The 26,982-nt window shown below is 37.7% G+C and overlaps 1 protein-coding gene across 1 annotated transcript in view; it reads left to right on the top strand.

The window, feature by feature from the left end:
* The window catches only part of NUDT13 (nudix hydrolase 13), a 680,399-nt gene that overhangs the window by 223,188 nt on the left and 430,229 nt on the right, over positions 1-26,982 (top strand). The window contains exon 3 of the mRNA XM_044056109.1: positions 19,035-19,174. Coding sequence (XP_043912044.1) covers positions 19,035-19,174 — 140 coding nt within the window. The remainder of the gene's footprint in view (positions 1-19,034; positions 19,175-26,982) is intronic.

Genomic DNA, 26,982 nt, shown 5'->3' with positions numbered 1-26,982 from the left:
GAGCAAATGAGATAATTAACTTATAGCAGTGGTGTCCGTGCAGGAATAGTGTAGGAACACTCGTGCACGTCCCAGGAGCTCGTTCCTGGATCAGTTGGCGGCCATATTGTGTGCAACAGTTTTTGCACTATTCCTGCACTCCGGTCAGAGATTGCTGAATCCGGCCAAGTGAATTGCATTCAGTTATGAATGCTTGCAGTATACCAAAAAGATAGTTTATATACTAGCCTGTAGAAAGACACTTCTGACAAAACATTTAGATTGTGTTTTTCTGTTGTTTTCTCTAATGATAGCCAAATTTAATATCTCAGAACAATTTATTATGGAAAGTTTGAATCTTAAAAGGGTAGATTTCTCAGATGTTTGTTCGGGTACTATTAGGCATAACATTTAAGGAACAAATAGAACTGATTCTAACAGAAGTACCGGAATAAAGCATATCAAATATGTAAAGGTAAATATAAATGTTCTGTTGTATGATACTGTACACTAGGATTATAGCTAAAATATAAAAGCTGGGAATATAGTAATAGTACAAGACATAGTATGCAAACAGAAATAGAAAGAGATCAGAATAAGTAAATATGTATATAGTTAAGTAATATAAATATGTCTACAAGGGTGGGAGGTTGGCATAGTGCTTAAGGTGTTCACCTTATAGGTGCATGGTTTGATTCTCACTTGGGTTAATTGACTGGGCTTTGAATAGCCCAAAAGTGCAGTTAGTCTGGTGCTAATTTATGAACTTATGATCCTATGACAACTTTGCACATAATAAATATAATAGAAAAATATAAATCACCTGCCCTATAAATTAAGAAATATGAAAATAACAACTGACTTCCTCGCTGTAGTAATCCAGGGAGATAATGTGAGATAGAGGGAAATTGATTGTAGAGATATTCAATTTGGTCAAGTTATAATAAAGATTCTGAAGACCTGTTTAACTTTTCTTATTCATAATAATTTACTAACAGGCTTTTTTAAGATGCAGCATATTAAAAATATGAGACACATTAATATGAATCAGAAAGCATGAGCTAAGCGTTGCTAGTCAAGTGTAGATTTTGAGAGGTAGTTTGTTCATCTTGTTCAGCAAACTAGGAATGCGTTATTCTGTGGTAGAATATTTTGGGGTTATATCAGTAGGTAATTTTTTTGTTTGTTTCAAAAGTTTTGTCCATGGCTGAAGATTTCATATTGGTATATATAAAGTATATAGTAAGTCCTGTACATAAATGTGATTTCATTATACCTGTGTTTTTTCTCTCTTACGTAATTGTCTGATTTAAATGCATATCTATGAATATTAATGGATTGAATAATCCCGTAAAGTGAAGGAGTATGCTCAAATACTTGCAATTACGTAAAGGTCAAGTAGTATTTTTTACAGGAAACACATTTACTTAATAAACATATAAATAAACGTTTATTAAAGAATTATTTGGTTTTAGTAGGTTCTGGCTTTTGAGCTAAAAGAAGAGGCACCCTCATTTTATGGAAGAACTCACCAGCAATGCCTAAAGAAAAATATATCAAAAATGGTTTGCTATGCATTGTTATGAGTGGAACAGAAAACTATATACATTGGTGAATTCTTATTGGATTCCAGGGTTTGGCACTAAAGATGCAAACAATTACTTAGTCACTATAGCCTCTTACATGAAAGGTTAAGTCATAATGGCTGGTGATTTCAATTGTATTTTATCAAAGATTCCACTGCAGATAGAAAGCCGAGAATCACATCTTCAGCCAAACACTTAGCACATTCTGTAAATCTAATGAATTTAAAGGATATGTGATATGTATGAGCTAAGGAAAACAAGCTCGCTTCAATGTACCCATTATTCATATTGATATGGAACATAAATATTGATAAAATTTTTGTCTCAAACAATCTGTTATCACATATCAGAGAGGTTTCAATAGTTTCATGTCCATTATCAGACCATGATGCTGTAAGCTTTAATATTATTTTAAAAACTGACAATTTAGTACATCACAGGAGATCACCAGTGTACATTATTAAAATAAAAGGATTCAAGGTATGGTATGTTAAAGAGATCAAAATGTTCCTAGAAATGAACATGAATGGTGAAATATCTGACATTGTCTTATGGGTTTCACTAAAGGCATACTTAAATGGAAGCATTACGAGCCCTTATATTAATAGAACAAGAGAATGGGACAAAGAATTCAATACACTAGGGGCCAAAACAGGCGCAACCAAATGACATTATCACTCAGTTTGAACATAAAACTTTAATACAAAATATGTTGAAATTGTAAATCATAATGTTTCAATAAACCTGGAAAAAAATTAAACTTGAGGTATATTCAGTTAACCCTTTAAGCTTGCATAAACTAAATCATATCAAACAACTAATAAGACATATAAGCAATAAAGAAAAAAAAAACAGATATTAAAGGTATCATTGAGGGCTTTTAAATATTTTATGAAAATATAAATAATAATACAGGTAACCTAGGTCATGATGATATAATTGAAAATTTTCTAAGGGAAAATATCAATAATGAAATAAATAAACAAATAAAAAAAATGATAGACCTTTCACTTTAACATAAATAAAAAAATCAAATAAAAAAGTTAAAATAATAATAATGTGTCATGCCTAGATGGTCTTACACCAAAACTATTTAAAATACCCCCAGATGATGCATTTAAAATATTAGATAAGGCCTACAGTGAAATAAAAACAATTGCTGAAATGTCCCATTCATGGAAATATTCCCCTTGTATCTATCTCACATTTTAAAACAAGATAAGGAGCAAACAAAGTGCTCATCATACAGATCCATTTCACTTTTAAATGTGGACTATAAGATGTTCATGTCCATTTTAGCTACAGAATGAATCTACTCATACCTAAACTAATAAACAGCGATGAAACTGGTTTTAATTTAAATAGACAAGTACATGGTAATATAATAAGAATACATACATTAATAGACTGTGTAAATAAAAAGAACTGTCATTAGTTTTAATTTAGATAAGGCTTTTGACTCTGTTAATAAACACCTAAAGTATATAATTTCTCACTTGAGCTAATTGCATTAATTTCTAAGTTATATAATAACTCTTATGCTTATGTTAAAATATGTTCTTTTCTTTCTAATTCCTATAAATTGCAAAAAGGCAAAAAACAAGGCTGTTCATTATCATCTTTACTTTTTATCATTAGCTGTAGAACTCTCTGCAAATGGTATTAGATCCAATAAGAACTTTACTGGTATCGAAATAAAAGATTTCAAAGATTCATCTCTTTGCTGATGGCATTTTAGTAACAATAGGAAATCTAAAGAATTCATTAGAACATATTCATTCTTTGAGTCAATTTGAAGAAATCTCAAACATAAGATCTAATCATAATAAAACAAGTACATTATTAATTAATAAAACATTTAAAAATATATACAAAAATATTCTAACTTCAATTGGAATAGCAATCAAACAAAATACCTTGGTATCACCGTTATGTCTGATAGTAAAGGAATTGATACAAAGAAGCTTTCAACAGGTTGTTGATAAAATTTTAAGTTTAGCCATCAATTGGAACAAATTCTTTTTTACAATAGAAGAATGATCAATGCTTATTAAGGTGGTAATTCTCCCTAAAATATTATTTGTCTTACCATCTTTAGTACTACCTCCAACAAAAAAATAGATGAAGAAGGGAAATAATATTCTACTTAAATATTTTGGCACCTTAATCCTTTGATTAGCACAGAAAAGGTTGGGATAATGGGGGAATAAGATTCCCTGATATTCAATTGTATGCTACTTCAGCAGTTGTAAAAGTTATAGCATTGTGGATAAATTTATCATATGATTCAAAATGAAAACAAATACATCCAGAAATATTATTGGCAAATAATAACTAGTTCACAACCAGTCATAAACAAATAGTCCCCAATAGTTGTATCTGGTTATTAAAAGATTTTTTTCATGAATGGAATTACACCCGCTTCTCAAATTCTTTATTTAAATAACTTCATGTCCTCCTTCCAAAAGTTCACATATTGTAATCATTGTGTTAAAGACTTAATATATTCTGTTTCCAATTGCATATACAAATGACTGCTTAAAAACTTATAACTTCAACAAATACTGTATTGAAACGTAAGTAACTTAATTTATTGGCATCAATTTTTATATGGTATTGACGTATTTGTGTGTATGTATGGATTCACTTTATAATCTCGAAAGACTGAAATCACGAAATGTTGAGACTATAAAACCGAACATTTAAAATACTGAAACCCCAAAACAGCAAAATTCAAAATTGTGACTTTTAAATACACCCTCCACCACACAAACACACATAAACCTTCCTCTCCACACTACAACAAACAAACAAAACACAACAACACAAATACACTCACATACCTACATATAAGCAGGGGGGCCAGCCCCCGCCCACACACGCTGCTTATATATACAAACTCCAAGGTTGCACTAAAAATACAAAGACACAAAACCCACCACTAGACACTCTACACTCCCCTCACACAAACACATATCACATACGTACAAACATCACCACTCTCAACACTTACGCACTCACACTGTTACATACATAATGTAACCTACACCTTCCCAACACACTCATAAACACTAAAATTCCTACCCAAAACCCTTAAAAAATAAACACTTACCTGAATCTCCAGCTGTCCATTAAAACAGCGCACCACCACAACCACTGATTCAACATTTCTGGATTCGGTCATGTGGACTTTCGGGATTTTAGTCTCGACATACTGAAATTCGAGATTTCAGTATTTTGAGATGGTGAAGTGCATGTGTGTGTGTGTGTATAGATATATATATATATATATATATATATATGTGTGTGTGTGTGTGTGTGTGTGTGTATATATATATATATATATATATATATATATATATATATATAGATATGTGTGTGTGTATGTATATATATATATATATATATATATATATATATATATATTATATTATATTATATACATACATGTATACATATATATATATGTGTGTATGTATATATATATATATATATATATATATTATATGAGGACATATATATATATATTATATGAGGACATATATATATATATATATATATATATATATATATGTATATGTATGTATAATATATATATATATATATATATATATATCTATATATATATATACACATACATAAACATATATATATATATACATGTATATCATATAATGTATAATATATATATATATATATATATATATATAAAAATAAAAATGTAAATGTTCGTTTGTTCAAACTCTTAAATCTCCGAAAGTTCTTCACCGATTGCTTTGAAATTTTCACACAATGTTGCATTCGAATACGCGCGTGTTTTTTTTATACCTACTATTATATAGATGTCACACGTTGCATTTGAATATGTGCGTGTTTTTATATACCTACTATGGATTCTATATAGTTGTATACAAATATGCAATTTTATATGTTTTTGTTATAACTTTCTTACTTCTTTTTCAGTGCAATCGATCTGCTTTAGTTCATCAAAATAATGCCTCGCAGAAGGTCAAACTTAGGTCGTCGTACTCGCGGAGCAGAAGCAGTGCGACGAGTAGTTGCATATCAAACTGAGGAAGAACAGGCATCAGCAAATGAGCGAAACAGACAAAGAATGGCTCAAATATAGGCCGAGGAAGCAGCAGAGCGACGTGCAGCCAGACTTGAGGATGCACAGTTGCGAGCACGGCGATCGCGTTCTGCAGCTTCAGATCTGCTTTGTTCTCCTCGATTGACACCAGTGGACGAAATAAATGCTTGCCTGAAATACTCTACTTTGTGGTGACACGTAAAGATGTAAAATTAACTACAGATATGCATGTCCAGCTGCAAAACGATCGATCAGCTGAGATATTCTCACATCAGTTGCTGGAAATTGGGAACGGAAAGGTGCCGGTTGATCTGACCTCAGGATGAATTTCATTGCCTCATAACTTCTGCAATTTAGTGACGTCAAAAGAAGAATTGGTTGAAAAAGTATTTCCCAATATTCAAACCAATTATAAGAATCACGATTGGCTGACTGAACGAGCTATTCTTGCGGCCAAGAACAAAGGCATCTATGAACTTAACAATATTATTCAGTCTAACATTCAAAACGAGGCAGTCACATACAAGTCCGTCGACACTGTTGTGGAAGCAGATGAAGTGGTTAATTATCCAACAGAATTTTTGAATTCACTCGAATAGCCGGGGATGCCACCACACATACTGCAGTTGAAAATCGGCCTGCCAGTTATCATGTTGTGAAATATCAACCAGCCAAAGCTTTGCAACGGCACGCGGCTTGCAGTAAAAAAATTAATAAGCAAAGTCATAGAAGCAATAATCTTGACAGGACCTTTCAAAGGTGAAGATGTCCTCATTCCTCGCATTCCTATGATTCCAACGGATATGCCATTTCAATTTAAGAGATTGCATTTCCCAATTCGATTGGCGTTTGCAATCACCATCAAAAAAGCTCTGGGCAAATCTTTAGAATTGTGCGGTTTAGATCTACACATGGATTGCGTCTTACATGGACAATTATATGTTGGATGTTCTAGAGTCGGCAAACCAGACAATCTCTATATCTGCACAGACAATGGAATAACAAAAATATTGTATACCCACAAACATTGTGAAATTAAACATATTAGAAACGTGCGCTTTCTCTCTTCTTTCTTTTCCATTTTACCAGACTGAGTCACAGCAACGCGTGGCCAGGTACAGCTAATATATATATATATATATATATATATATATATATATATATATATATATATATATATATACACATACACATATATATACATATATATATATATATATATATATATATATATCCACACACACACATATATAGATACACACACACACTTGTGTGTATGTGTGCATATATATATATATATATATATATATATATATATATGTGTGTGTATGTATATATATATATATATATATATATATATATATATATATATATATATATATGTATATATATATATGTGTGTATGTGTGTGTGTGTACAGTGAATATAAAAAGTTTGCACACCCCTGTTAAAATGCCAGTTTTTTGTGATATTAAAAATGAGACCACTATAAATCATTTCAAAACTTTTCCCACCTTTAATGTGATCTATAAACTGTACAATTCATGTGAAAAACAAATCGGTTAGGGGAAAAATATAAAAAATAAAAACATACAGTACGCTGGCTGCATAAGTGTAAACACCCTTAAACTAATTATTTGTTGTGTATGCACAGCCTTAAACTAATACTTTGTTGAAGCACATTTTTATTTTTATATGTTTTCCCCTAACAGATTTGTTTGTTTTTCAATTGAATTGTGCAGGTTATAAGTCACATTAAAGGTGGTAAAAGATTTGAAATTATTTTTTTTGTCTCATTTTTTTTTATCACAGAAACCTGGCATTGTATATATGCATGTATATGTGTGTGTGTGTGTGTGTGTGTGTATTTGTGTAAATATACACACACACACACTGTTGTTTAATTAAGGTCCGGATACAATCAGGATTCTGACAATTTCTTAATTTTACAGATATTTAGAGACTTTGTGACTACAGAGATTAATAAGATATTTAACCTAGATTCAAAATTTTGCCCCAGATTATGGGAATTCTTAAGTGTCATTAATAATGCAATGAAAAAGAAATAATATTTGTCACAAATTTTTAAAATTCTTAAGTTAGATGTCATATAGTTAGACAATTCCTTTTGGAACTACTACTCAAATGTTAATAATGAAGACTTCCCTGAAGAATACAGTAAAATAATATTAAAATCTCCAGCTAAAAGTACATCATTATTATATTGGAAAATTTGCACTTGAAAATTCTTACACAGAGCTTTTGTCACTCCGAACAAAATTACAGTTATATATAAATCAAATAGAATTTAATTCTGGTGATGTGGTTCTGAAACATTAGCTGATTGGACCCATATGGTATATGAATGTGAAGTCATCTCCCTTTTTGGAAAGAAATTAATAATTTCATTCAAGCTCTATGGTCAGATAGATGTAGTATTTCTAAATCTTTAGTATTATTTAATGTTCAGATTCCAGAGATAATTCCAAAAAATGGTTCCTCTTTGGTCTGTTCTTCCTATAACCAGAAAAGTAATTGCTAGAAATTGGAAAAGTAAAGTTACCCTCTCCAGTGTTGAATTTAATAGTATGGCAAAAATTGTTTGCAGTAGTTAACTGCATACTATAAAGATGAAAATTTCTAATATTACACGTTCATATAAATTTTGGGTTAAAGTTAAAGATTTACTTGAAAAATATTAATTGTTGATATGTATAACTTTGATCTACTGATCAGCTGTGGACTTATGTAAGTAGTTAGTTGTTTGTTTTATAATTGATTTGTATTAGTAAATGGAAAATGTTTTGTAGTTGGTTCCAATGACCTAACTAGCACCCACTCAAGGCTAGTAGTTCTCTGGTTTTACAATATTTGTGTGAATTACTATCCTATAGCTTTTCTTATTCCTTTATGAAGGTTTATTTATCAGTCATTTCAGCATGTCTGCCCATGGATCCTCGTCTTTCAAGGCAGTCATATGTCAGAATATTCTTGAGAGGGGTTGACCTCTCCTTGGGATCTTAATTTTCCTGTTAGAGAAACTAACACTTACTCCATTTGAACCAGCTTTGGAGGTTGACTTGAGGTTCTTAACATGGAAACTGGTTTTACTGATTGCTCTGACCTCTGCAAGAAGGGTATCTTGAGTTGTAAGCTCTTATGGTCAACCCTACTTCATTTTCCACAAAAGGACTGGGTGCCTTTGAGAACTAAATCTTCTTTAATGCCTAAAGTGGCATCTGAGTTTTTTAAGCAATCTCCCTATTTTCTTTGCTAAACCTAAAAATGAGAGAGAGAGGATACTGCAAACCTTGGATATCCACAGACAACTCGGGTACTATCTTGACAGAATTAAATCTTTCTGATCTTTGGATCAATCTTTCATTTTTGTGAAGGTAAGTAGGGACAACCCATTTCAAAGCAAATTATTTCCAAATGGTTGTCTACGGTTATTATCTTTTGTTATGCTCACCATGACAGATCTATTCCAAGGCAGTATCAGGACTCACTCTGCAAGGATCTTGGCTTCTTTTGTGGCTTTTTGGAAACGGTTGGATTCTAGAAGTATTCTAGAAGCTGCTACTTGGTCCTCTGCACATACTTTTTCAAAGCACTATAGGTCACATTCCTTCTCTCGGTCTCGATTTTGCTGTGCAAGAACCATTCTCCAGGGGCTCCTGGATCCTTCTCCTCCCAAATGTTGTTGGTCATGTTAATCTACCCATATATCTAAGGCTACTGCTGTATTGATCAATGTGAAAACCATAGTACAGATATGTAAGTTGAACTTACCATAATGGTAGATGTTGGAATGATCAGCGCTGCAGTAGCTGCTCCCTTCAGCCATCCTCTTGGTTTTTATGCCAGGTGTGGACATTTATTTTTTGTTTTTCTTAGCCTTGTCCTTTCAGGGCTCAGACTCGCTCTGTCTGCTGGCAGGAAATCTCTGAAGGGCTTTGTGCCTAAACTTTTCTCTTAGTCAGCTCAGCTCAAGCATCTTGACAGTTTGGGTGCATAGAAGGTGCCCTGAAGCTTTGGAAGCTGGTTGACTGTTATATCTTTAGCAGGATATAAGGCTAGTGCAGCAGTGATCATTTGAACATTTACTGTTATGGTAAGTTCAATTTACATTGCTGTACTTAATCTAATTAATTTATCTCTGCATCAGCAAGAACTTTGGAGGTTTACTTTAACTTCTCCTCAATACATTCTCAGACTTTTGAGAAATGGTAACCATAGTAATCATCATACAAACCATTGTCATAGATCTTGAACCGCATTTGTTAATATGGAAGTCGCTCATCACAAACGCATCTTTATAGCGGTATTACTTGTTAGATTCAAATTTTAAAATTAATTTTATATGCTACAATATAAAAGTAGTTTTTTGATGTTTAGTTAACAGTTTTAAATTAGTTAAAAGAACTCAGAAATCATAAAATTGTAAAAATCAAGAAGTATTCAGCCTCCTTGTATATAGGTAGTAGCATTTTTGTTTGCCCATTAAAGAGCTTAAGCTTCAGGCCAGCCAGTTCTTTCCATGTTATTTAGTTGTTGAAATATGTACACTAATTGCATAATTTTATAGTTCAACATCACTTAATATTTCTTAGTTTTGCTTCATTAGCATTAGTTTGCCCTCCAGGTAAGCTTTAATAGCTTAAACATAAGAAGATTTTTTTTTTCGGGTTTTAATGTGAATATGAACAGGTAAAAACAGGCACATAGAAGTGTCACTTGGCTGAACCTAGAGAAAACTGGAGGCATTGCTAGATTTTAATGAGTAAATGGAATCCATTGGACAAATGAGAATGTAGATCCTACCCATATAACATATTGGTAACTAACACAGTGGCCCTTTATACAAGAATTGGCAACCGGGCACATCTTATAAAAGCATGCAGTTATTTTGGATATTTTAACAGATAAACTGCACTTTTTTTCCTTTTAAGGCATGTGAAGGCAATCTGTATATATTTTTTATTTCCAGTTTTATTATATTTTATGTTTTGTTGAATGGATTAGTCCTACTAGGTTAAATCTTAATTTTTGTTAACAGCTTTACAAAAAAAAAAAAATACGATTTTGGAAAAAATAAATATACTTTGCCATACTGTTAATTTAATAGTTTGACAATTTATAATCTGATTTACAGTCCTTATCGATCCATCCTCAACCTCTTTTCCCTTTTTTTGCACATGGGGACGGGGTGTCACTTTAGTAGTGACAATCATCCAGAGCCAAGGTTTACACCACCAGGTGGCTAGCCCTCCTGCGGTAGTTCATCCATATCACACACTTGCATGCACACTCCCATCTAGCGCCATCTTAGAATGTCCAGTCTACGTGCTGTATGACTTTGGAATGTGGAAGGAAACTGGAGCACCCAGAGGAAACCCACATGAACACAAGGAGGACATGCAGACTCTGCACAGAAGATACCCCAGCTGAGAATAATCGAACCAGGGAACCTCTTACTGTGACTATACAATTAAACATAACTCCCTTTTGTACAAACAATGAGGTAATGATGTACTGTTAAAAACATAGTGACAGTTGGAGGAGGCTCAATTAAAAGTCTGCATTTAGCAGGAGTTTTAAATGCAAGTATTTTATGTTTTTCGTTTTTTTTTTTTTAACATTTAGTTGCTCAAAAGAAAAGGGTCATCATCAGCCCCATTTTTCCCATTTTCTACATGGGGTTAGGGTAGCATGTTAACTGTCACCATCTCTCTTGATTCATTGCTACTGGCCTGCCTTCTATGACACTCAAGCCTGACTGTTGCAGATCTTCTCTCACACACACCATCCACCTCTTTGCTGGATGCCCTTGTTTCCTCTTACCTTCTTCCTGTTTGTCCCAAATAGTCTTCACCAAATTGTCTTCTGCTTTTCTGCACATGTGTCTGAACCACCGTAATCTGTTCTCTCTGATCTTTTCTGCAATTGGAGCTACTTTAGCTTCTGCTGTTATGTCCACATTTCTTCGTCTGTCCCACAGTGTGCATCCTACCACCCTTCTCAGACACTTCATTTCCATCACGTGTAGCTTCCTCATCTGCTCTGCCTTTACTGCCCAGTTTTCTGTACCATACAGTAGTACTGGTTGCACCACTGATTTGTACACTCTACTTTTGTGCTTCTTTGGCATTCTTCTGTCATAGTCTACACCTGAGACTCTATGCCAGTTGGTTGCTGCCCCTCTGATTCTAACTTTGACCTCTTCATTTAGACTTCCCTTCTTCTCAGCCACTCCTCCCAGATACTTGAAGCTGTTTTTCTGTTCCACTGTCTTCCCTTCTATCTCAATTCTCAGCCTCTTCATTTCCCCAATTTGCTGCCATTACCACTGTCTTATCTCTGCTTAGTTTCATCCCATGTGCCTTCTGTTTTGCATTCCATTCCCCCTTCCTTTGTTGAAGTTCTTACTCAAATATTCCTGTAATGCCACATCATCTGCATACAGCAACTTTGTTGATCTGTCCCCTCCGACCTGTTTGGTAATGTAGTCCATAGCAGTGGGCTCAGAACTGAAACCTGGTGCATACCCACTCCCACTGGGAATCTTTCTGTGAGACCAAACACTGTTTGTACTTGAGTCATTGGGTCCTTGTACATAGCCTGCACTAATGGCAACTAATGTTTCTGGGACTTCAAACCACTGCATTACTGCCCAAATCAGCTTTCTTGGGACCTTGTCATATGCTTTCTCCAAGTCTAGGATTGCCCAGTTGGACTCTTTCCTCATTTCTAGCTTCTTCTCAACTATCTGTCTCACTGCAAACTTCAGGTCATTTGTGCTGCATCCTGATCTGAATATGACCTGCTCATCTCCCATCGTACATTCTAGTACTCTCCGTATCCATTTATCAATCACCTTCTGTAGAACTTTCATGCAGTATGACAGGAGTTTGATACCTCTATACTGCTCACAATTGTGTATGTCCCATTTGTTGTTGTATTCTGGTATGAGTATACTTATTTTCCAGTCATCTGGGATGCACTGTTCTTGTCACACTGCTGTGAGTACCCTCTGGAGCCATTTCTCCCCTATCTCACTCAGTATCTTTATCATATCTGCTGTGACCTCATCTGAGCCTGCTGCTTTCCCTGACTTCATTTCCCATAGTGCTATTCTTCTAGTGCGGGCTCCTCTTCACCTCTCACCATAGGCTATGTCTGGGGCAGTGCAGTTTCTGTGGTATTTTCTTCATTAAGAAGCTGATGGAAATACTCTTTCCATCTGCCTTTGATGTCCTGTGGACTGGTGAGCAGGTTGTTGCTGGCATCCCTTATGAAAGGTGTCTGACTTTGTTCTTTGTCTTTCTGTCTTTGCCTTTTAACCTGATATAGTTTCTTTGTGCCACCTACTGAGCCATTTTCGAGAAGCTGGTAGAATACCTCCAATTCCATGTTCTTTGCTATTGCAACTCCTTTCTTAGCTTCTTTGTTAGCCAACCAGTATTCCTTCTTAGTCTGGTCACTCTTTTCTATCTACCACTTTTTCCTACACTCCTTTCTTTTGATGACTTCCTGGACTTCTGGATTTTACCACTAGCTTTCCTTATGTACCTTATTTCCACACCTGGCTTGGCCACATATCAGTTCTCATGCTGTTGTGAGGCACTACCATTCTTCTTCAACTCCACCTATTTCTTCCTCTTCTTAGGTTGTGAGACCCCTGAGTAATTCCTTGAACTGTTTTACTTTTTCTCTAGTCATCTTCCATGTCTTTAGTCTGGTCTCTGTTGACCTTAGATCCTTTTCTGACCACTGCTTGCAGCTGATTGTGGTTTCTGCTGTGGGTTGACTGTTTCACTGGAGATGACTTTGCAATCATTGAACCCCACTGCCATTTCCTTACTGGGAGGAATTCTACCGGAGTTGCATGTTGGCCACTGTTGTGTGTGACCTTGTGACTGTCTCTCTTTCTGAGTCATGGGTTGGCTACTATCAAGCCATTTACTAGACAGAAGCCTAGAATGGCCTGTCCTTTATTCCTGTTGCCCCACTCATGTGGACCAAGGCAGTCCACATATCCTGTTCTGTCTGCCCTGATATATGTATTCAAGTCACCCATTAACAACACCAATTCATGTTGTCCTGCTTTATCTAGTAGGTCCTGCAACTGCTGTCTGAATGCCCTCTTTTCCTCACTATCACAACCCAGCTGTGGGGAATAGGCTGAAGTTATGAATAGTGCTCTATCATTACACTGGAGTCAGATTGTCATGAGTCTGCCACTATTTCTGATGATATTCCTCACTGCCTTCTGAAGCCTCCCTCTCACCACAATTCCCACCATTTCTAGCCTGTCCCTCATAAGTAGTAGATTCTGGATGCCAAGCCAAGTGGCTTTGCTGCACTGCCCTTCCATTTTGTCCCTTGGAAACAGGATGTTCACCATCCTCCATATCACCATTCCCTTACCAGCCTCAGTAAGAAGCTGAGATCCCTTGTAAAATCCTCCAAAGCTAGTTACGGAAATAAAATTGCCAGATATTCCAAAGACAACCACAAGGCATTCTATAACTATGTCAAGAATTTAAATGGCAATGCTCAGATCTGCTCTGAGCTACAACAGAATGGCATTAAATATACTGATCCCAAGGATATTGCCAATATCCTGGCAGATCGATTCAGTGCCAACTTCACCCCCCCTCTCACCCCCTAAACGTCCCATTTCAGTACTGGAAGATTGCCAAATTCTGGTAATAACAGCCACACAGGCAAAAAACGCACTCTCCAAAGCTAAGAATACAGCATCCATGGGACCAGATGACATCCTGGGCTGTGTATTACATGAACTACAAAATGAAATGGCACCTCACCCAAGTGTCATGTTTAATCATACCCTCACCTCAGGCTTCATGCCCACTGAGTGGGGCACAGCTACAGTTATCCCACTACACAAAGGGGGGATCCACCTTGGATCCGGGGAACTACTGCCCCATCAGTCTGACGAGCCTGATCTGCAAGGCCATGGAATGTATTATCATGGAACTTATAAACAAAAACATTGGCAACCTTCAAACACTGGACCCCACTCAGTTTGGGTTCGTGAAGGGCCAATCTTGTCTCCTGAACCTGATTGACATCTTCAAATCAGTCTCCAGAACCGTGGATGAGAGTAAGGCAGTCCACACAGCCTATCTGGACCTCGCCAAGGCCTTTGACACCATCCCCCACTCTGGAATCATAGATAAACTTACTAAGCTGGGCATTAATCCCTACGTCACTCGATGGGTTGCCAACTGGCTTACTGACAGAACCCACACTGTAAAAGTAGCTGACTCCAAATCCAGCTCCAGACATGTGACAAGTGGAGTACCTCAGGATTCAGTCCTGGGACAGCTCATGTTTGGCATCTACGTCTCTGAAGTACAGGCCAACACTAAGAGACTCTGGCTAACAAAGTTCGCAGATGACTGCAAACTGGGAGCCATTATTGAATCCCCAAATGATGTGAATACTCTACAAAAGGGCCATACAGAAACAGATGCTTGGTGCCAGAGCCATGGGCTCAAGCTCAATGCCAAGAGATGTATAGTTATCTCCTTTGGAAAAAAACATGTACCCGTGAATTACCACATAGGTGGCAGTACACTGAAAGTGTGATAAGAGACTTAGGGGCACAGGTGGACAGTGGTCTCGCCTTCAATAACCACATCGCCAGAACAGTCAGGAAATCCTTATATGTGGCACACCTCATCATTAAGGGCTTTTCATCCAGAAAAAAAGGAGGTCATTGTCCCACTGTACTCATCGCTCATTAGACCCATTATAGTATACAATGCCCCATTTGGTATGTACCTCTCAAGACATCTGTAACAACTGGAACAGCCGCAGAAATACCTCACTAAAAGAATCACAGGCCTAAAGCGGATGCCCTATGCTGACCACCTTAAAAAACTCCAGCTATACTCTGTCACATATCGTCTACTCAGAGGCGATCTCTGCTTAACATACAAGGCCATGTCAAACCCAGAGCTGTTAGACATGCTACACTTAAAGAAATCCCAATCCCTCAGAGCCACATGCTTCTGGGATCTAAACCTTGTCATCACAATAAACAAAACATGCTGGAGGGATAGGTTCCTGACCCAGAGACTACCCAGACTCTGGAATAGACCGCCCATACATGTCAAGCAGAGTGCCTTCTTGGCCCTCTTCAAAAGGAACCTTGACGTTTGGATGGAAGAAAGGAAATTCACCCCGGGGATCACGTCAGTCGCCCTGCTAGACAGGGGGTCCAGGGAAGTAAATAGTGTGGGAAGAAATAGCCAGGGAATTGTTATGGCTAGGCTTGTATAGGCCCTAGGGCCGATAGCCTAGTACCAACCTATGAACCTATGTCATCCACTTCCAAGCTGTGTCCTGTCAGTGAATCTACATTGTGTAGCAATTCTCTGTTCATGTTTGGCAGGTTGATTGGTTTTATGTCCTGCTTTTGCTCAACAGAGTTATCCCAGGTAACCCAGGCTGGGAACTAGACACTGGCCAGCAAGTAGCTTATTGACACAGGGCTGCAGACTTTATGGCGGGTACACACTGGCCAATATTGGCACATACACCCATCCCACCTTTTAGCATGGGTTCCTGGCATAGTACAGAGTAGACAGGGTCCTCCACCCACTTATTACCAGTAACTACCCATGCTCAGGTTTGGTGACATTAGTCAACATGACCAAATCACCTAGGGCTGTATTTTACACATTTGTGCCAGAAAGTGGAATGGAGCTTTTTACGTGATCTTTGACATCTGCCGTGTGGATGTTAGATCTTTACCTACACAGTAGCAACAGGAAGCCTTTGTGAAACAGTTTACTGTGAGAGAAGGTTTAAGCTGTCTCACAGATTTTGAAATAAATGGCTCAAGACCGGATGCCTTGGACCATATGACATTTGCAGAGGAATGCTTGCATATGACTTTGCAGGGCCCAGGCATAATCAAAATGTCAAGGTTATATTAATTGCCCAAAAATGTAGAAAAAACTCTGCTTTAAAACTTAACCCTTCTCTTAATGTTCATTTTCAGCCTTAGTTTATTGGAAAGAGGTGCAACCACTTCACTGAAGGATGCATTAGAGGCACTAGTATAAAAGGGGACAGGAACTCAAACAATATGTAGTTCATATAGAGCCAGATGTTTTTTGAAAAACATAGGTTGATAGGCAAGCTGCCCTTGCAGGCCATTTTAAGCCTAGTCAGTTTCCCTTTTTGTGCTCTAATTAACATATCCCATTTGGTTACAAATTTGCATTACCCATCCTATGGTCGATAATTACTTATTACCCCTAATGAGAATAACTTGGATCATGTTGTTGTTGTTGTTGTCGTTCGGCTTTTCCCGGTTAGGGGTCGCCACAGTGGAACTCCGGTCCGCTAATGATTGGCAGTAGAGTTTCACGAATGCCGAGGTGCCAGACGTTCAACCTTCAACAAAGGCATGCCCATTTACGCATGTCTTTCTAACACCCATGCAACCGTGGGGAGGACATGCAGACTCCACACAGAAGGCACTCCCCGCACTCCATCCGAGAATCGAACGGGAGAACCTGTTGCTGTGAGGCAACAACGCTACCACTGAGAATAACTGGGATCATATCATATATAATTTGAGGGACCGATGCACAGGATAAAGGATTTAGGAGCTGCCGCTGTCCATGAGCAGTACTAATGGGTTAAATTTTCTGTTTCCCATCAAGTTGTACTTGAGTATGGACAGGGATGAACTTTTTTTTTATGAGGATGAGGAGTCTGTTCCATTCTGTTGACGTTGCAGAAGAAGTTAAGATCCCTAGACAAGTATTTCTGATGCCATTTGACTAGGTGATGTGCAGTAAATCCATCAGTAATGGGTTGGAGGATGACCTGTATGCCAGACACAGATCACCTCTTAGTAGTCAGTAGGATACAGAGTATAGTGACAGGGTTTGACAGTCTAATGTTATTTAGGCCTTGTGTCCTTTTAATAAGATATCTCTGTGTGTGTTCCAGTTGTTGCATGTCAGAGGTATTAAAAAATAGTCACTTATTTTTTTGTCTCTCAGATTCAAAGCGGTAGACTATGCAGATACAACCCAGCATAGTTTCTCCAGGACTTCTGCAGAAAGATCAGGTCTGTTGTATTTCTGGGATTATGTATTTAGGATTGTCAACATGGACTTTTAAGCAGAAGTATTTGTAGGTCTGAGTGAAGTCTTTGAGTTGGTTGATCACCTTCCTTAAATAAATGACTGCTGTTGATCCTGACAGTGTGTTTTGGGCTAGATATGGATTACATTATTAGCAGAATGTTGAGGGTAAAAATTAAATGATGAATTTGTGGGAAACCCAGTCTTTGAATACTGATGTACTTCAAAAATTCCACTTTAAGACTTCTGTTCAGCATTTATTTAATCAACATCTGTGTATCAGCAGTCTTAATAGTGAAGAGTGCTGATTATTAATCTGGCTAATCTGAGATAATGTCTGGATAGTATTAGGTAGCAGTACAAAAAAGGCTGGGTGCTTTTAACATGTGGCCATAGAAAGTAATCTTGTAAATGTGGGAAGGTTAGCTGGCATGTTTTGTGACAATTAAATTATCTAGTTCTCACATGCAGTAGACAGTAGGGAAATTAGTGAAATGTGTTTAAATAGATTTGGGTATGATTGCAGACATTAAACCTACCCCTTAAGTCCCACATTGAAAACAATTGTTGGCATGTTGACAGACTGATGCAATACTTTTTTATGGCTCTTATGAGTAAAATCATCTGGAATAGTTGCAGTAAATATTAGTCTACTAACATGGTTTAGAATATGGAGTTCTTGTATAGTCTGTAGTAAAACCGTATTTAATAAACTAGAAAAGGTCCAATGGAAACAGATCAAGTTTAGGGTTTTTCTTCCCTTCTTTTTTACACAGGTTAAAGTCATCCCATCTTTCCTGCTTCACAGTACATAATGTGTTAAAGATGAAAAGGTATTCATTTGGTTTAAGCAAGGCACCAGAAGTTATATTGGTTATATTGGATATTTGAGGTAGAATTTGTGAAGCAACACTTGTAATTACATTCAGTAGGATGAAATGTTTTTCAAAAAATGGCTTTTTTGTGGAATACTCTGCTAATGGGCAAAGAGAAGTGTCATCCATGGAGACTTTCAAATTAAATTGGAATATGTTTGTGAAAAGTAAAGTGTTGCAGATATGGTACACTTGCATCTTTTAGGCTTTAAGGCTGCTAGCCAGTGCTTCTCTGTATGTGCATACATAAGATGGATTTTCATTTGTGTTAAGGACGCATACTTGAATCAGGTAGCATGGTCTAAGAACCCTGCACCAGTGAATAAAACTAAGATAAGTAAATACTTTGTTTATGTCTTATCTGCAGCTACTTGTTTAACCTAAAGGAGGATGATGATGCTTGTCGACAGGCTTTGACCTCTGGAACATTCTACCTCTTCCACAACCTTGCACCCCTCTTACAGAAATCTAAGGAAGGCAATACTGCACCTCAAATAAATGCTTCAGGTATGTAGATATACAGTGCTGTATGAATGTGGCAGAACTGTTTGCTATACTAAGTGAGATAATTTCAGCTATGAGCTCTTTTTTGAACATTTTCTGATTATGAAGCACAAAATTTTAGGTTCATAGGATCTTTAGTGACTTAGCCTTGCATTCACATGGAGTTTTTTGCCCTTGTAATTTAAACACGGATAATAACAAATGTCACAATGTGCAGGCACCAGGGACCCAGGGTTCAAACAAATGCCAAAAGGCAATAAGCTAGTTCAAAAACATTAAATCCAATGTAAATAAAATTTATTGCAAAAACTGTCACAATTTAATTATTTCGTTCCTCTTTGGAACTCCATCAGAACTGTCTTAATACTTACTAATCATCAATAAATACCAAAAAAAGGAAACATTATTTCCTTAAAAACTCTATCAAAGTGTTCCATAAATGCATCATGGTAATATAATTAATAAACAACTATCAGTTTAATAACCATTCTATTAACAATTCATATGAAAACAATTTAAAAAACATTTATGTGTGTGGAACATTTTGTCAGAGTTTCTAAGGAAATGGCGTTTTACTTTTTTTTTGGTATTTATTGATGATTAGTAGATGTTCACACAGTTCTGACAGTTACAGAGAGGAAAGAAAGTGCTAAACTTGTGACAGTTTTTGCAATAAATTTTATTTACATTGGATTTAACTTTTTTGGACTGACTTATTTTATTGCCTTTTGGGGTTCTTTTGAACCCTGGGTTTCTAATGTCTGTACATTATGGTGTTTGGTGTTTTGAGTCATCTTTCAGAGTGTGGGGTTATTTTTCTTTGTTAAATACGAATAACATATAGCTGGGCAGAACGTTTACTTTACTCCTATCTATAAGGGACAAGGGTGCTAAACTATGGATGAATTTGTAGTTTCACATCCATTTGCCAGATTACGTTTGAATAGATTAATAAAAGTACTTTGCTTTATGTGATGAGGAAGACTATTCCAAAGTTGTATTCTCTGTGATAATTTCTGTCCCACTAACATGTTCTATTTATGTGGCGGAAGAGATTAGGATCTGTTGAGCGAGTGTTCCTCCAATAGACTTGTGATTGTGCAGTAAATCAAAGAGTAGAGTGTCTGTTGAACCTCTGTATGTGAGGCAGAGATCACCCCTCAGTAGACTGTATGATACTGAGAAGAGGGACAAAGCTTTGAGATTGTCTTTATAGTTTTAATTATTTAGGCCATTGATTTTCTTGGTGAGAAAGTATTGAGGTCATTCAAGTTGTGTTAAGTGTTTGGACAGCTAAATATCAAAGGGGTGGGGCTTTATTGGTAATGATCAGCCTAATAAGTGCCAAATACAGTGGATCAATCATATCCATGGATCTAGATGCCATACTCTTATGTAATAAGATAATCAGTGAAAAAAAGACTTTCTTACAATAGAGGATACATAGTGATCAAAGGACTTTTTGTTGTCCATGTAGACTTCCAGGTCCCTAATTACCGAATCAATTTTCAGGGGTGTATTTTTGATGTGATAGCTAAAGGGGATGTCATACACACCAAAGGAAACTTTTATACTTTTTTATCATTTAGTTTTAGCCCATGGTTATGACACCAGCTATTTGTTTGGGAAACGCCCTCTTGGAGGATCTTGTTGTCCTTTGCTGAGTTTAAGATGGCACAAAGTTTACAGTCGTCTGCAAACTTGGTCAGCCACAAACATTTTACATTAGCTTAGAACTCTGAAAAGTAAATGCCAAAAGAAATGTGGTCCAAGTACTGAATTGTGGGGTACACCACTAGTGACAGATCTTTTGGAGTAGGTAAAGCTGCATATCCTAATTTCCTGGGTTCTGTTTGTGAACCAGTTTGCTTTCACGTGAGTTATGTGAAGATTAACATTTAGTTTGTAGATTTTTATCAGCAATAGCCAAGTGTGGGATGGTATCCAATCCCTTTGTGAGGTCTAGATATGTGGTATGCACTGTTTTTCTCTCATGTATTGCTTCAGTAACCCTCTTGAAGAGTCATCTAGCTTAAACAGGCAGGATCTGCCCTTGACAGAACCAAACTATCTTGAGTTAAGAGTTTGTAGGTTGCCAATGTCCTTATTTATTTATTATCCATAGCCTTACAGTTGACGCTGGTCAAGCTTATGGTCCTATAGTTACCAGGGTTCATTGATGCTCCACCTTTGTTCAGTGAAAAGTGTGTTTGGAGACTTGATATTGAGTAACCTCTTTAAGAGGGGGTCCTGTTTCAGGCTGGTTAGTAGGCAGCTTGGTATTTTATTCAGCTCCCAGCATCAATGTAGTGTTCTTGGCCTTGGAAATTGCTTTAAAGACTTATTTTGGGGAGATTTGAGATGGAGTATATGCAGGTATGTGATTTTGGTATGTAGTGGGAGAAAGGGGAGTGAAGTTAGAGATAAATGTATCTGCTGGTAGAGTAGGTACATCCTCGTGTTCTGAGTATGTGATATGTGATATTTTATTTCTTTATATGCTTTTATCTGGAAAGTTTGACATTGATTGCATGCTCATTTATAGTGGCGATCCAAGGAGAAAAGCTCCAGTAATGTAACTTATTAATAAGTTGCAAAACTGGAAGTATTTACAGACTGTTATAATGTTAAAATATTTTCACAAAGTTTAGAAAGAAGGTACCCTGGACAATTGGCTCCCTGCAGTGTTGGGCATTGTTGCAGAAGTTCCTAACATAGTTAATGAAGGCTTTATAGTTTTCTTTTGCCTAAGTGGCTATTGTTTTACATCATATCTGACTTTAATTGATCTGATCAGGGACTAGAGTTCCTTGTTAAGTTTAGCAACAGCATTTTTGACATCATGATAGTTACATTTATCATTGAGTGCAGTGAGTTTTTTTTTCTTTTATTTTAGAGCCAGTTTATGTCTGCTTTCCACCATGGTGGTTATTTATAAATGTAGCATTGAATTTGCTTCAGAGAGGGACAGACACATCTGTGCAGCTATTCAAATTTGCATTGCATTTGGCAGTAAAGGGATCCCCATATGCAGTGGGGGGGTCATCAGATTTGAGGAGGATGTCATCACTCAGTTTTCATTGATTAGCTTTCACGTTCTCTTTGAATCCCAAGGCATTTGTGGATGCTTCCAGTAAAAATTGTTTTAGTTATTCTTACCATAATGTTGTTGTTTGTCTTTTCGGATTTTCCCGGTTAGGGGTCACCACAGCGGAACTTCGGTCCACTAATGATTGGCAGTTGATTTTTTTTATGGTGCACCAGTTGCCAGCCCGACGCCCAACCTTCAGCGAAGGCATGCCCATTCACGCATGTCTTTCGGAGGCCACTCGACCACGGGGAGGACATGCAGACTCCACACAGAAGGCACTCCAGCCGAGAATCGAACAGGAGAACCTCTTGCTGTGAGGTAACAACGCTACCGCTGTACCACCACTGATATATTCTTACCATAACAATATTAAAAAACGACTTATCTAACCTAGGCAGGATCATAGAAATAAATAAATGACTTGATCACGCTTTGTTTGCCCAGTTCTATCATTTTTTAAGATTTATTTATTTTATATTTATTAACTGGGTAAGTGAACTATTCTGAAGACTTCTTTTAGTCATGACCTCGGCCAGAATGGCAAGACAGGCCATACAGTGTTTATACAACTGAGAATGTCAAAAAAGCATTCACAACTATTGTTTATAGCAATATCAAGTGCACAGAATTCAAATAAGCACTAATTAAGGTACAGACCTAGAATGTGCAGGAATGATGAAAGGAATTAACAGTGGCTGTAACAGTTGAAAACATTGCCATATAATGACTGAGAGAATACATCATTTCGTTGTTCCATAGAAATATATCTTCACTTACTACTATATTGCTTAATAATGTCCTTCCATAATCATTGTTGCAGCATTCCTTACTATAGGGATATCCTGGCAAGGGTCAACATACATCTGGCCAGCATACCGAAGCCTGGGCACTAGTATGCATCGTACATCAGACATATCCTACATCCAAAAGTGTGAGGTACATAAGTGAATAAGAGTGTTCTATTTGTCAGGCCTTCATTCCTAACATCCTGTGCAGCCATCTTTCCTCTTTCGATTTGTCTTGAAAATCAGCAGTTTAAGCTTCTTGCTCAAGGAACTATGACTTTGGAATCTTCCAGCCCAGACATCCAGCCTTCATTAAAGAAGAAGTTAAAGAAATTGAAGCCAGAAACTTCCACTCTCAAGCCTCTGCCAGACATTTCCATTGTGTTGGCTGAGGGAACTGTGGACTGTCCAATTCAGATGCCTACTTCTGCTGTTGAGACCCCTTTATAGGCCTATATGGGGCATGCTGTCCACTGAGGCAGACTTGACATCTGATGAAGACAAGAATGTAGAACCTTGACTGGGAATCTCAGAAGGCCCTGGGAGGATTCTACAAATTTATGTTTAGGAAGAAGTCCCAAGTTCTTTAATAGCAGTACATCAGGGCTCAGAAATTTTGAAGCTTGTCAAGGCAGATGACACTGTTAAAAATAATTAGAAAACTAGGCATATCACTTCTATTGTTAATGACCCCCACAAAGAATGGCAAGACATTACCCAAGGTCTTTTTAAAGCCCTGATGGCCTTGAAGCCTCATCATGGGATTTCGGTCCTTTCTTCTGCAGGTATTCCTCCTCCTTCCCCACTCCTTTAAAAAAGACTAGGGCTTGTGATGAAGCAGATGAGTTAGATTCCGGGGATGAGTCTTTATTTTATTCTTCTCAGATTCATTCATTTCTTACACTGGGTTTGAGGAAGAGTACTCCCTTTCCCCTGAATCCCCTATGGAAGAACTTTCCTTTGGGATACTGTCCTTAAAACCATGCAACGTTTTTAGTGGGAAATCTCTCAGACGTCTGTTATTCAAAAGAGGTATTATAATGTCCTTCTGATGGATTCTCCTAGACCTTCTGCATTGCCTCCTGTGTTTGAAGCTCTGTTAGACATTTTTAGATCTGCTTCTCAAGCCCATGAGTGTTAACCTCTTGCTCCTAAAAAAAGAAAAAAGATAGACAGACTGACAGGTGTTATGATTCCTTAGGCTTAGCAAGTTTCTTTATAACTATCCTGCCTCAGGTCTCTCTGTTATTTCTCTCTTTGCCGACAATCCACTAAATTTCTTTCTTCTTGTAAAGTCTTGCCAACAGATAAAGATAACAGAGCCAGTGATAGGTATGAAAAGAAGGTGTGTAATTCTGCTACTTTGGCCTGTAGAGCCATCAGCTGTCTAACACATATGACCAGATATGTGCCTTCTCTACTTTCCAAACTGGTGTAAGTCTTGGTTGATATGTTTGATTCTAGTAGCAATGCCTTAGCTCTTTCTTTACTCAGTTCTGTTTCCCAGGTAGCTGGACATTTGATCTTGTGTAGCTTTGATGTTGCTGATACTTCTTCAAGGGCGGCTGCATCAGGGTCAGTTATTAGGAGGTGTTCCTGGCTTACGCTTCAGTCCCTTCTACAGGATATCAAAGCTAAATTGTTAGACTCACCTCTGGATACTCAGAATTTGTTTGGTTCTACTTCTGTAGACCTCTTTAAAAAGTTACAGGACAAGTGAAGGTTATGCAAGAAATTTATAGTTTCATAAATTGGTACTCTCTATCAGCCCTAGGGCCTATACAAGCATAGCCATAACAATTCCTTGGCTATTTCTTCCCAAAATATTTACTTCCTTGGACCCCTGTCTAGCAGAGCGACTGACGTGATCCCCGGGGTGAATTTCCTATCTCCCATTCAATCGTCAAGGTTCCTTTTGAAGAGGGCCAAAGAGGCGCTCTGCTTGACATGTATGGGCAGTCTATTCCAGAGTCTGTGGAGGCTCTGGGTCAGGAAACTATCCCTCCAGCATGTTTTGTTCATTATGATGACAAGGTTTAGATCCCTGGAGCATGTGTCTCTGAGGGGTTGGGATTTCTTTAAGTGTAGCATGTCCAACAGCTCTGGGTTTGACATGGCCTTGTATGTTAACCAGAAATCGCCTCTGAGTAGATGATATGCGACAGAGTATAGCTGGAGTTTTTTAGACCGTCAGCATAGGGCTTCTGCTTTAGGCCTGTGATTCTTTTAGTGAGATATTTCTGCGGCCTTTCCAGTTGCTGCAGATGTTTTGAGAAGTACATACCAAATGGGGAGTTGTATTCTATAATGGGTCTAATGAGGGATGAGTACAGTCGGACAAATATCCTCCTTTTTTCAGGATGAAAAGCCCTTAGTGATGAGGTGTGCCACATAGAAGGATTTCCTGACTGTTATGGCGATGTGGTTATCGAAGGTGAGACCACTGTCCACCTGTGTTCCTAAGTCTGTTATCACACTTTCAGTGTTTAGTGTACTGCCACCTATGTGGTAATTCACAGGTACATGTTTTTTTTTTTTTCCAAAGGGGATAACTATACATTTCTTGGCATTGAGCTTGAGCCCATGGGTCTGGCACCAAGCATCTGTTTCTGTAAGGGCCTTTTGTAGAATATCCACATCATTTGGGGATTCAGTAATGGCTCCCAGTTTGCAGTCATCTGCAAACTTTGTTAGCCAGAGTCCCTTAGTGTTGGACTGTACTTCAGAGAATTAGATGCCAAACAAGAGCGGTCCCAGGACTGAACCCTGAGGTACTCCACTTGCCTGGAGCTGGATTTGGAGTCGGCTACTTTTACAGTGTGGGTTCTGTCAGTAAGCCAGTTGGCAACCCATCGCGTGACGTACGGATTAATGCCCAGCTTAGCAAGTTTATCTATGATTCCAGAGTGGGGGATGGTGTCGAAGGCCTTGGTGAGGTCCAGATAGGCTGTTTGGACCGCTTTACCCTCGTCCACAGCTCTGGAGTCTGATTCAAAGAAGTCAGTCAGGTTCAGGAGACAAGATCGGCCCTTCATGAACCCAGACTGGGTGGGGTCCAGTGTCTGAAGGTTGCCAATGTCTCTGTTTATAAGTTCCATGATAATACTTTCCATGGCCTTGCAGATCAGGCTCGTCAGACTGATGGGGCAGTAGTTCACAGGATTGAAAGGTGGATCACCCCTTGTGGAGTGTGATAACTGTAGCTGTGCACCACTCAGTGGGCACAAAGCCTGAGGTGAGGCTATGATTAAACATGTCACTTAGGTGAGTTGCCATTTCATTTTGTAGTTCATGTAGTACACAGCCCAGGATGTTGTCTGGTCCCATGGATGCTGTATTTCTAGCTTTGGAGAGTGCATTTTTTACCTGTGTGGTCGTTCTTGCCAGAATTTGGCAATCTTTCGGTATTGAGATAGGCCGTTTAGGGCGTGAGAGGGGGGTGAAGTTGGCACTGAATCGATATGCCAGGATATTGGCAATATCCTTGGGATCAGTGTATTTAATGCCATTCTGTTGTAGCTCAGAGCAGATCTGAGCATTGCCATTTAGATTCTTGATATAGCTATAGAATGCCTTGTGGTTGTCTGTGGAATCTTTGGCAATTTTGTTTTCGTAACTAGCTTTGGAGGATTTTATGAGGGATCTCAACTTCTTACTGAGGTTGGTAAGGGAGTTTTTTGCATCCTGGGATTTTTCTCTTTTCTGCAACAGTTTCTTCCTTTTGTTGTAAAGTTTATTTATGGTAGGGGGCCACCAGATTGGCTTCCTTTTTTGGAGGAAAGCGTCTTGGTTTTGTTTGGGATGGCTCGATTCATGCACGAGTAGATGTGCTGATACAGTGCCTTAGTATAGGATTCAGCAGTCGAACTTTCAGTTCCCATCTGCATGGGTGTCATGAAGTTTGTCACTTCTGATTGAGTAGCATGAAGCTGGCT

Source organism: Protopterus annectens, chromosome 14.part0 (genome assembly GCF_019279795.1).
Source record: "Protopterus annectens isolate FY-2018-M chromosome 14.part0, PAN1.0, whole genome shotgun sequence".
Lineage (NCBI taxonomy): Eukaryota > Metazoa > Chordata > Ceratodontiformes > Protopteridae > Protopterus > Protopterus annectens.
Note: the sequence above shows the minus strand (reverse complement) of the source record. Positions and strands in the feature narration are given on the sequence as shown.